The 12,729-nt window shown below is 41.6% G+C and overlaps 1 protein-coding gene across 7 annotated transcripts; it reads right to left on the bottom strand.

Moving 5' to 3' along the window:
• Positions 1 to 4,897: 4,897 nt before the first annotated feature.
• LOC136478081 (uncharacterized) lies at positions 4,898 to 11,856 on the bottom strand. 7 transcript variants are annotated; one of them, XM_066476408.1, is made up of 12 exons: positions 11,601 to 11,856; positions 11,417 to 11,511; positions 11,161 to 11,334; positions 10,111 to 10,249; positions 9,933 to 10,028; positions 9,153 to 9,423; positions 8,516 to 8,573; positions 7,895 to 7,992; positions 7,176 to 7,255; positions 6,745 to 6,827; positions 6,576 to 6,641; positions 4,898 to 5,358 (listed from the first exon to the last, which is right to left on the bottom strand). In XM_066476408.1, the coding sequence occupies exons 3-10, from the start codon at positions 11,259 to 11,261 to the stop codon at positions 6,774 to 6,776; spliced, it is 897 nt and encodes a 298-aa protein (XP_066332505.1). In that variant the 5' UTR covers positions 11,262 to 11,334; positions 11,417 to 11,511; positions 11,601 to 11,856; the 3' UTR covers positions 4,898 to 5,358; positions 6,576 to 6,641; positions 6,745 to 6,773. The 7 variants fall into 7 exon arrangements, with proteins under 7 accessions (XP_066332505.1, XP_066332504.1, XP_066332506.1 ...); XM_066476407.1 differs by having other exon boundaries at positions 11,417 to 11,856; XM_066476409.1 differs by lacking the exon at positions 11,417 to 11,511.
• Positions 11,857 to 12,729: the final 873 nt, after the last annotated feature.

Below are 12,729 nucleotides of genomic sequence, written 5' to 3'. Positions count from 1 at the left end.
AAAAAAAAAAGCACTCCAAGCTACCTATTAGACTACTTAAATTTGTTGACCCAATAATTTTTCCCTCCACTACCTACTTCTGTTGGCACAACAAATCAGGCTTCGTCAGCACGGGCGCGCCCAAGCGGACGTTCCTCGGCCACCTCTGCTCCGGCGTTCCCAAGCGAACTTGCTCCGGCCACCTCTCCTCCGGCGAGAAGAACACTGAAGAGGATGATATGTGGGACCCACATGTCATTCTCTGCTAGGACTAGTTTGGGTAGCCTGTTTTAGGGAGTACTGATGGAGTTGGGAGCAAAATATAGATAGTATAAAAATGAGTGGCTACCCAACAGACAAATAGGTAGTTTGTTTTAGGTAACGTTACTAGAGATGCTCTAAGGGCTCATGCCTGATTTGTTTGAAAATATATATATGTATCAAAATAAATAAAGTTTATACACCTTGAAACCTAGATTATCACGATAACACCCAAGCTAAGGTTTATCAGGTCGAGAATGTAATCTGGCATTGAATTCGATTAGGATGTCATGGATAATTCCGCTCCCAAATACTAAGAGCAACTCCAAAAGACTCTATGTATCCTTCCTAATTGTTAAGAATAGAGATTTTAGTAAAAAAATACCCTCCAATAACTTCTCTAATTGATTATCTAAATATAGTCATCTTCTATTCCGTAATTTATGCTAGCCAAAGATAGATAGCGAGAATGGCTCTCTAAAGTACGCACAAGATAGAGAAAAGTTATTATCATATAGAAAATGATTTGTTTTATTTAAATGATTCTCTAAATGAAAATTTAGATAGTGAGTTTTTTTTAGAATTACACAATACAACGCAGACATCCACAACACGTACGCACTCACCCCTATGAATATACATACACAAACCATACCCCTGTGAGCACCTTCAAAAGACTAAGCCAGCAGATCTCGAGATTCACGAAGTCACCATTGATGCCTAGCTGTTGACGGGGACGTCGTCTACCACTGAAAGTATAATGCGAGCACCCGTGCCAAGTCGAGAACTTGAACCCGGATGAGCAGGTTCGACCACAAGGAACCTAACCAACTGATCTATGATCAGTTCGCTCGATAGTGAGTTTTAGAAAGACTCCCGTAGATTCTCTGAATGTTATTTCGATAACAAAAACAAAAGCCACCCTTGCTATATCTTTCGGCAAACAAAAAAGAGAAACAAGAAATCCTAATCCAAGTCGCCACATCAAAACCAAGCCCATCTATGATCTATCCGCAACCTTTGTCGGCCCAGCAAAGCACCACGTTTGTTTTACACAAGTGCTCAGTGGAGCATGCAGAACCGTCCAGAGCCAAATCACAGGTATCACAGAGAAATAAAGAGCTAGAGGACAAACATCACATCACATCACGGGAGATTATACGTTCCTATTCCTACTAGGTCTTCTTAGGCAAGTCTCAATGGGGATTTTATAGAGTTTTATGAGCATTAAATATGCTGACATGGCACTGTCTTGATGAAAAGAGAGAAGATAAAAGTTTCATGGGAGTAGAGAGAGTTTCATGGTGCACTATTTCTAAAATATGGGTGTGTTGGAAACTGGGAGATGAAACCCCCACTGAGACTGGCCTATAGAAAAAACAGAAGAAAAACATTGGATTGGGAATTCTACACGAATTTCCACTGTTCATGCCTTTGGTTCATAGGAATAGAGTATAGGAATAATGCAGGAATTTTTCCTTTACCTGTTGTTTTGAAGGAAAACTACAGGAAATCTAACATCCACTCAAAGCTCTTAGTAGAAATCCTACGTTTCTCCTGTGTCCTGTCCAAATGATCACTCCTTCAAAATTTCTATGATAACATCCACTCAAAGATCTTAGTAGAAATCCTACGTTTCTCCTGTGTCCTGTCCAAATGATCACTCCTTCAAAATTTCTATGTTTTCCAATCCTCTGTTTTGCAACTACATTCATATGATATTCCTATGATTTTCGTGTTCCTGCGATTTTGCTTTCATGTGTTCCAAAGGGGGCCTGAATTTTCATAGCCATCCAAACACCTACCTAAAATAGTTTTCCTATGTTTTTGGATCATATGTTTTGCAATTGCATTCCTGTAAAGTTCCTATGTTTTTTCTATCCCTATGTTTTGCAATCCTGTGTTCCAAAGGGAGCCTTAAGGGCTCCTTTGAAACATAGGAAAAAAATATGGGAATCGTAGAAACATAGGAATATTGTAGGGTTGTAGATGAACACTGGATTGAAAACAGTAGAAATTCTGATGGAACCGCCCTTTGGATAGGTCATGAGAAAATCGTAGGAATCCTAAAGGATTTTTAACCATAATGAAGTTTTATGTTAACTAGCTGATCAAACATGGCTAAACATTTCTTCTAGATACGCGTGAATGCATATGAGAGTGACATAATCCGTCATATTCAGGACTAATTCTACAGTGTGCTGTACTCAGTGTACTGCTGCCTGGGCAGCACGTATGTGCATATATCAGGCTATCGGATACAAGGTTTGTGCATATGTTTCTGTCTTTCTGTTTCTGGCATCTTGTCAGTTGTATCTTTCGAACTGTCATCAGAGATCAGAGGGACGGCGATCCTGGCTACTTTGGCGCATCACCGGTCCCAGCGGCTCTGCACTACAAGCTGAGGCGATAGCTTGCCATGACCATGAGGGCCTGAAGCTGGCGTTGGAATGGGCAGTCTCTTTGCAGTTGGCCCAGTCTGGCAAATGGCAAATGCTGAGACCTTTCATTAACATCGCCATTTGCCATCGGATGAAAGGCCACGGTATACACACATTTACAAAGAGAGATAAGGGCCTGCATGAACCGAAGTCTGGACTGTACTGTGAGTATCACTTCCAGGTAATATTTGGAGCCGGGTTTTGGCACGACCAACTTAAAGCTTCTCGCCACACTGTGGTTCAGATTCAGATTTCGCAATCCATGTGAACGTGATCACGGTAAGTTGAATTCGAACTTCTTGACTCATGGTTAGAATAAATGCATCAGGAATTCAGGATGAAACCAGCGAGTTTTCCTGTTGTTGTATTTAGATTAGAACCGTGTGAACAACAAGAGTGAGATGCAGACAGGTAGAGTGAGATAGACTTCTTTTTTTTGACAAGGCTGACGTATTAAACCTTAAAGCAGAGTACAAAGATTTGGGAACGTTGGTCCCAAAGAACTGATTTGTAGCAACTAGCTACGACAGGACAGTCAACATAGTGAGATAAACTGACGGACGAAAGAACGGAGGAGTCATTTTTTTATTTTAATTTAATATATATATCCGGTGTGTATATGTGCACTCTTTTTTTTGGATGGACTAGAAGAAAGTGTAATTAATAGAATAGCGCACGAAATTAGCTCGGCTATCAAAGCGTTTTATGTGCAAATTGTGCGATGGAAAGCAAATGCCCCGACTCGTATCTGATTGTAATCCTAACTTTTATTATTAATGAAAAAGCACCCTCCTCTCGCTGGGAACCCTCCCACGTGCAAATTGAAATGTAGCGTTTTGTTTCCTCTGCTTGAGCATTATGTTTAAGTACAATATATACAAGGTCTCCTTTCCTATTTCCATTTAGTACAAGAGCAACTTTAACAGGCTAACTAAATTCATTACCTATCCTACATTTAGATAGTGGAGGCTAAAAAAAGGTACTCCGACAGAGACTATCTAAATTTATTGGTCCAATAAATTTTCTGTACACTCTCTATTTTTGTTGACCCAACAAATCAGGCTTCCTTAGCGCGAGATGTGGCCATGCCGGCGCTGAAGGCGGCATACGTTCCTCGGCGCGTTGGCAACCTCTGCTCCGGCGTTCCCCGGCCACCTCTGCTCCGGCGCTCCCTAGCATGCGGCTCCAGCCATGTAGAGGATGACATGTGGGACCTACATGTATTCTCTACTAGGACTAGTTAGTTGGGAGTAAAATATAGATACCAAGCAGATAAATAGACAGCCTGTTTTAGGTAGTTCTGCCGGAGATGCCCTAAGGTCTCATGATTTGTTTAAAAAAATATATATGTATTAAAATAATTAAAGATTATACATCTTGAAACCTAGATTATCACGATAAAACCCAAGCTAAGGTTTATCAGGTGGAGCATATATTTTGGCATTGAATTAGATTAGGACGTCATAGATAATTCCGCTCCCAAATAGGCCTGGACAAAAAAAAACTCGTAACTCGCTATCTCGTTCAACTCACTCGTTAGTGGCTCGGTTTGAGCTCAGCTCGTTTGAATTTTTAAACGAGCTGAGCCAGCACTTTCGCTCGGTTAACTAACAAGCCAGCTGTCAGCTCGAGCTAGCTCACGAGCAACTCGCGAGCCAAGATAGTTCAAATGGCGACAAAGCCCACCCTAATATAGTAAAACCGTAACCAAATACACCACCAGTCCACTCCCATCCCCACCGCCCCCTTCTGCGGAGGCGCAGACGCGCAATCATGCTGGTTTCCCCGCCCGAGCCGACACCGCACGGCGCGCCAGTCTACCTCGCCGCACGCAGCTCCTCTCCGTCTCTCCGAGGCTGCACGCTGCCGGCGCAAGCAACAACTCGCCATCAGCCTGGGTTGGACGGCGCCGGTGCAAGCTGCTGCCCGCTAGCTTCCTGGCGTCTCGTGCGGGGGCAGCATGCCCTGTGCTATGGTGCACACCTAGATCCAGCCAATGAAATTACACCATCGACGGTGAACCTGGACTTGATGGATTGGGGATTAATGGCCATTCTTTATTGGATTTTTGTATGTTTTTTCTTTGGAACCGGGATTAGCGACTATTTTTTATTGGATTCTTATAACGCTACGGCGACATCTAGTTTAACACATATTAAACATTCATTCATCAAACATGGTAAACGACCTATTATTACGAATTTAAAAAAATATGGTAAATCCAAATCAATCTATTATACTTGATCAATAGCTATTGTCAGCCTTTTGCTACAGCCATTTTCTAGTCACGGCTAACAGGCCATTGATCTGACCAATTTCGTCACGGCCATCTTCTGGTCACGGCTAGCAGGTCTCTCAAAAAAGCATCAATGTCCCAACAAATATCATGAAAGCTAGCAGGCCATTGATCTGACCAATTTCATGAACAATCACTGATCACGGCTCATATGGCCAAGATGGGGGACAAACTGATTGTCGGCTTCAGGTTTCATGGAATGCATGTTACAACATGCTTTGTAGTATTTTTCCAAAAGTAAAACAGTGCCAAACAGAGAAGAAACCACCAAGGAGGTTGACGTATTCCATTGCAGAATCTGATTTCTTTTCTCCAAGTCCAGCACCACGTCATCCACCGCCAACCTCCATCCTCTCAAAAGTGCCATGTTGGTAGCATTCCCTTTCATAAATTCAAAAACTAAATTTAGCACAATACAAGAATGGAAGTACTATCATAAAAACTGAATCCGCAGTATCATGATTTTTTTTAAAGGCATGCAAACAATCATGAACGAACCTAATCGCAAAAAAAAAAAAATCATGAAGGAACCTAAGTACAAGAATGGAAGTACTATCATAAAAAATTGAATCCGCAGTATCATGATTTTTTTGAAAGGCATGCAAACAATCATGAAGGAACTAATCGCAAAAAAAATCATGAAGGAACCTAAGCCAGCAAACAAAGGAAATTAGCTAAACATGCAATCATTTTACTCGAGAGAGTACCTTAACAGAAGGCAAAAACTTGCTGTTCGTAACCTCTCAGAAAGAAGTCTAAGCATCTCCAAAATTTTCAAATATCCAGAACTCAAATTATTACTATTACTGTCCAAATAGATCTATGGAAAGCTAACCTAAATTGCTCTCCAAAATTTTCATATATGCACTCAAATCAACAAAGAAAAGAGACCAACTCACCATGCTTTGCTTCTTAATCGATGGACCAGGGCACCTATGTCTCATTCACCAAGACAATAACAAACATTTGTCCAGGTGAATTTCTATCTATTGGATAGGCTATGAGTGTGTGTTCATTGACTGGTCAGCTACTGTTGCTTATTATGCTAAAAAAAACTACTGTTGCCTATTGAAATAGGCATATATTTTCAGTCAAATGCATGTCAAATTTTTTTTTGGAATATTATGGCTGCTGCTATATTAGTTCATTGGAACTTAGAAATTGTATTATCTGCCAACTTAGAGATAAAAATCAAAGGCTTAACCAACGCTAGAGAATGTTCAGTAATCCAGACAGGAGGCAGGCCGCACCATTCTAGTTTATTGTTTTGCCCAACTTTATATAAGGAATTACAATCAACAAGAATGCCCCTTGCAATAAGAATGTTTGTTATTCATCTTACAAATATGTGATCGCCCTGTTCGCTTGGCTTATAAGCCGTACTTTTTCAGCTAACGAACAGTATTTTTCTCTCACAACAAAACAGCCAATAAAACAGTATTTTCAGCCATGGCTTATCAGCCAAGCGAACAGGACAGATACCTGAAGGTTTTCTGTTGTCAAAATGGCAACCGTGCTCATACAGAGCTCCAAGAAAACAGCCTATAAATGCATGAAGCACGAAGCAGTGAAAAAAAAAGATTAGTATCATTACCCACCTTGTATGTTTTTGCGACAAGCTAGATTGATGCCAGCGCTAAAGGGATACAAAGTGTCATCAAGATCTGAAAATGAAATACAAAAAACATCATTATTTGATTGTACCACAAGATGAAGAAATAAACGCAGCAACAAATTTTTCTCGATTTTTAAGAGCAGGGGACACACCAAACAGCAAGCACTCATAGTTTGGTCTTTCAAGAATAGCCTCCATTATCAACCTTCAAAATCCGCTCCTTTGGTACACCAACCTTCATAAAAGAACAAATATAGAATCTATCACTCATACTGCAAGGCTACTGCTTATATATAATAAAAAAGGGAACAAATATCTTTCTCAGGTCCAGCATCTCCAGTGTTACAAAATATAGCCATTGCATCTCAGAACAGAGTATGCATGCTTTGACAGTTAAAGATGATTAATGAATCAGAAGATTATCTACTCTTGCTTCTACTACAGTTCACTATTATTGTTGCTCCCTCCCTCCCTCCTTCCCTCACTCCCCTCTAATTGTGCACGGCGCTCTTGTACTCCTAGCCTAGGTTGGCAATGAAATATGGTTGAAGACATTTATAAACTTTAGATTTAGATAGCTGACCTCATTGTGCCAGATGTCGAATGCTTCATTGTCATCTTCAAAAAACACTAATCCACAACCTTTCTGCAAGTAATCCGTACCTAAATAAAATAGAATGAAAAATATATAGTCAAACCTTGTAAAATCAAACGACTAAATACAGATGGGTAAATACAATTCGAGTCTGAAAGTCATGAACTCTATTGATCTGGTCGTATAGTGAGTACGTCCTCCTGCTCACACCCGCATCCCAAAAGAAAAACACGTTCAGTATAGATAACCTTTTAGACATGACTGAAGTTGCAGAACAAATCAATCAGCTGAAAGGTAAGTACATCTACACACAGCAATGAGAATCACATGTACTAGTATAGTGCCCGTGCAATGCTACGGAAGACAATACTTACAATTAATTTGATGATAAAAGCTATATAAAGAGAAAATTACGCTTCCATTAATATAGTGTGCTCTTGAGCTTGGTACATTTAATAAGGGTATACCGGAGGAAAAAAGGAACTATAGTTGCAAATGCAAATAATGTGTTACGGAGAACAATCCTAGGCAATAAAAATAAAATTGTCTTACTTCTAAAATGGTATTGACATACTGGCAAATGACTTCCATTGTGCTTTCTCAATAGCAGGTAGTAACAAAAAAAATGAAGAAAGATCAAATTATTACAAACATGGGTGGCTAGCTGCCTAGGAGCCTTTCCTCCAATGAAATTGCTAGAAGTTTACTTAGTCTAGAAATCTCTGCAATCTGGAATTGGAGCCGTGCTTGTACTGCAGCATTTCCATGGCCATCAATCACAGGAACACTGCTGGCCAAACAAAGACTGAAAGACCAAATAAAAAAAAAACAGAAATCAGCAACACAGAGAACACTTACCATCTTTTATGGGCCAAAAATATCCCATGTTTAAATGCAAGATCCTCTAAGAAAGGGAAAACTACTACTGCATATAGGGTAAAACTTGTTTTAGTTGAAATGGCGTTGTTGGTTGCCTCTCGACCATTAAATGCAAGAGTAGTTGTTTATTAGAGAAGATCATGGACATCAACTGTTTTGTTTGGAATGCATTCAAAACTGGTGATAAATTAAAAAATATATGATCAGCCTAAGCCTATGACAAATTTAACAAAACGGCCAGGGACATACATCCAAATTAATAAATAAGCTTACACCACCATGTAGATACCCTATCTAATCCTAAAAATCAAAAGTAACTTTTAGGAAGAAAACAGGAATAGACGGGGGGATTCATGGCTATGTCATAAAGTAACTATGCATCGGTTGGTGAGAATACCTGTATTTTGATGAATGGCGAGAATAAGCAGATAATGCTTTGAAGATCTTACCAGGGGAGGTGTAGATTCATAGTTCTTTCCAATTTCTTCCACACAAGGGACAACAAATCTGAAATGGCAGTAGATTAAATGGGGTCATACATAAATAAAGTCAACACATGGAGTAGGAAGAAACTGAAATAACATTAAAACATAAATGATTGTTAACAAGAATATAAAGGTCCAATTGACCATGAATAAATAATGGCAATATTTAAAATAGGAACAAACTAAGACCACATTAAAGTTCTAGAATCAATTGTCCACAAGGGTACAAGACAGGGTGAATATAGCATAAGCAAGTGAATCGGAAAGGTCATACATTGCATTTGTAGGCCGCAAAAAAAAAGGGAAGCATTATACAGGTTAGCTTTTGAAACTGATGTCCTGTATGAAACGATGTGCATGGCTAATTATCTAGAAACCGACCAACAGACATCAGGGATGAAACCGAGATTAATCAACAATACAATTTGGTTCCCAAGTTTCCAGCCATATCCAAATTAGCAAGTGGGGGGCATTTACAGCCACTGTCCATGTGGTTTATATGAACTGCACTATGAGGAACTTGAGTAACTGAATCATGCAACATGGGACAAAATGAGCATGCATACATATATTGATTGCAAGGGAAGAAGAGACGGCTTACTCGTGCAGTCGCAGCGAAGTTGAATCGGACCCGTGTCACGTTCGTGGGCACCCGCAGTTCGGTGACAGGATGACGGCGACGAGCATGTGGTAGTGGACGGCGAAGGCAGCCGCCACCGTCGTGGCCTCATCCTCCCACACCACCGCTTCCTAGGCCCACGCCGCTCCGACCAACACTGCCGGCCCCACCATCGCTTCTCCAGCCCACACTGCCGCCCCGGCCTCCTGGGACCGGCACCTCCCACACTGATCAGCGCTGCTACCTCCCTGGTCTTCGCGTTTATTAAAGGAAAAACGGAGATTGACTTAAGATCTTCACGTTCCAGAAAAACGGAGACTGCAGCAAGACAAGCACAATGACAAATTTTTGCAGCAATACCCAATTAAGAACCTAAGCAATTGGAGAAATCTAGACTACATCTGCGCACAAAAAATCACATAATTGTATATTGGAGAAATGCAGAAATATTAGTACTGTAAAAAGACAAGCAGAGTTCCAATTGTCAGGATAACTACTCTGTGTAATTCAGACTGCATCCCTGCACAAGGAAATTGTAGAACCGCCACTATAGTGCCGCATCAAAAGGAGAAAACTAGAAAAGGTTCCTAGAAATTTAGACTACATCCCTACAAACTGCAGAGCAAAATCGCACGCATTGTTTATTTCAAAACGGTAGCATGCACTGGTGGCCGTGCCGCATCAAAAGGAGAAAATTGGAAAAAGTTCCTACTCTCTCAGCTGCTAGAATAGAAAAGGTGTAGAAAGAATTTTTCTTCATACCTTATCTTGATCATACATTCTGATATCGTTGACGATAAAGATTAGATCAAATCTAGAAAGAATGGTAGTCTGAAGATCAATTTTGTCTTGTGCAGTCTGATGACCATCAAAAAGAAAAATTGTCAAATTAATTGTCTTGCATGCATGGCTACTTATTGAGTCAATAAAATATGCTTACCAACCTTAAGATCATCATAGCATCCTGCAATTCGATTGGCAGCTGCAAGAACTGAAGTCCTCGAATTGAGTATACTGTTGTAATGCTAGCTTTGGCAATAGATATTGTCTGCTGCTCCATGGCCTCATGAATTGCAACCCTAGAATAGCATAAGACAAGGAGGACTGGATTAATGTGGTTTCGAGAGCAGACCAAAAAAGATGCAATATGTTTATTCTAGTTTCACCAAACATACCCTAAACCATGGTTCCTCTTTCCAAATAAAACTTATGCTGTAGAGGAAAAAAGAAATGTTTACAACCTTTGAAAACTGTACATTTTTTCTACCTTGTTCTTTACCAACAGAAGAATGTATAAACAGGTACTCCATCTCAAATAAATTGGCAACGCATACACAGAAGGTAGCTGTAAACCAAGAAAAATAATATAATTCTTGTTGCAGTGGTCCTGTCATTATGGCTATTCCTTTTGCCCTATGAGATGAAATCGAAACTGATTTTTTTCCACTGCATTTGTAAAGGAACAAAAGTCAATATATACATCACAACATGATTTGACTTCAATGGTAGTAGTAAAAATAGAGAAACCTGATCTCAATGGTAGTAGTCAATATATACATCAGAGTAACCTTCAACTGCAGTGAAGGTTACTGAATTTTGTTTGAAGAGTAGTATTTATGTACATGCTATCAACAAGCAACAATTTCAGGGGAAGAATGCAATGATGGCAACAACAGAGTGAAACATAGTCATGTAAACAAAATAAGGCTACCATGTTGCATTGGTAATTTAGAGAATATTTCTCACAATTCATAAATTCATAAATAATCAAATTGTGACGCCTGCTTGCAAAAAAAAAAGACATGTATCATCCAGTTTCAGTACAACCAAAAAAATGGAGGTCAAGGCACACTTCAAAAGCAAAGTTTTTCAATAGAAACGATACTATATCTTGCACTTCAGCAAAGCTTATCAATAATAGCATAAAAGATCTGAGGCCATTTAATATGTAGGTTCATAAATCTAAAGCTTAAGACGGGAGAAAGCATACATGTATGTTTGCCAGTAACACATTTGCAGTCCTTGAGCCGGCCGAGAAATCTTGGCTGGAAGAGTTCTCCAGTTCTTGACCTGGCAATGGTAGAACCACATCTACAGTTCATATCTGTGAGCCCCAACTGCACCGACAGTTCGGCTTGCTTCATCTCATTTGGATATGAATCCTCTGCACCAAGTCACCAACACAGCTCAACGTTGAACGAAAAATGTATAGACAATTGATCGAACATGCTGCACACGCACAGTACCTAGCCTGCTCTGGCGAGGCGAGGACCAGATTGGAACACCGTCCAACACCGGGACGGACCGAGTCCATGCACGGATCGATCCACGGATCGATGGACTGGGGAGAGCACATCGAGCCGTACACCTTGAGCGGTGTAAACCCTAGCGACGGACAGAGAAACAGGAGGCGGGGGGTGGGAGGTTTACCGGCGTAGGAGTTGGTGACGTCTATGAAGCCGCGGGAGGAGGTGCCGAGGAGGATGCCGACGACGCGCTTGCGGGTGTCGCCCCGACGGCAGCGCCCCGGGCGGCCGTGCCCCCGGCGGCCGCGCCCCTGTAGGCAGCGCCCCCGGTGGCTGAGCCGTGCCCCTGGCGGCCTGGCGCCCTTCGCTGGCGTCCGGTGCCCGCCCTGCCCTGGCGGCCTGGTGCCCTGCCCTCGTGGTCGTCGTCTGTGTGGGGGAGAGATGGGGAGTCACGGTGTGGGAATTTTTTTATTTTTAACGTTTTTTTAAACTAATTTTAAATGTAACACCGTTTTATTTATTTTTTTCAAAACTAACATTTTTGGCTGCGCCTATTGCAAAACGAGGCGAAACGCCTGTATCGTGTCATGCATAGTGGCACGGCTAGAGGGATGACATGGCGACTACCGGGACGCTGGCCGGTGACGTGGCAGGGTCTGCCGCGCCACCGATCCTGGCGCGGCACTGACACGCCTTGATCGGTGGCGCAGCAGAGGCGGCTAAAGGCCCGCGGCCCAGTCCCGCCTGCCCGCACGTGGCCGCCACGCCATCCGTGCCTGCCCGCCTGTGTGCCCACCGCCGCGCCGGCCGCGCCACGAACGCCGGCACGCCACGGCCGCCGGCCGCCCGCCGCGCCCGCACTCCGGCGCGCCACCCCCTCCGGCCGCTTGCCGTGCCCTCCGGCCACGCACATAGGTATTTGTAAAATTCAGCTAGCTTTTGTAAAATTCATATAGGTATTTATTAGGGATATCAATAGTCTCGTGTGCAACGAATTCTGCGTGTATGATTCCTTAAAATTTTTTTATAAAATATATTCATCACCTTTCGTTTTAGAGTTGGCAAAGAAGCTTCTAGTATATATATTATTATCGTGGGGCTATGGTTATCTTTCTATATTATCTGTATCTATTTTTATTTAAAAGTTAACAAAGAAGCTTTTAGCATACTCAGCGGCACGAAACCATGGTTTTATTTTTCTAAATTATCCATAGATACGTTCACCCCCCCATAGATACATTCATCCATTTTCGTATAGCAGTTAGTAATGAAACCTCTAGTATACTAATTAGCGCGGCGCCGTGAATAGCTTC

This window comes from Miscanthus floridulus, chromosome 8 (genome assembly GCF_019320115.1).
Source record: "Miscanthus floridulus cultivar M001 chromosome 8, ASM1932011v1, whole genome shotgun sequence".
Classification (NCBI taxonomy): domain Eukaryota; kingdom Viridiplantae; phylum Streptophyta; class Magnoliopsida; order Poales; family Poaceae; genus Miscanthus; species Miscanthus floridulus.
The sequence above is the reverse complement of the archived record's forward strand: the minus strand, read 5'-3'. Positions and strand labels throughout refer to the sequence as shown.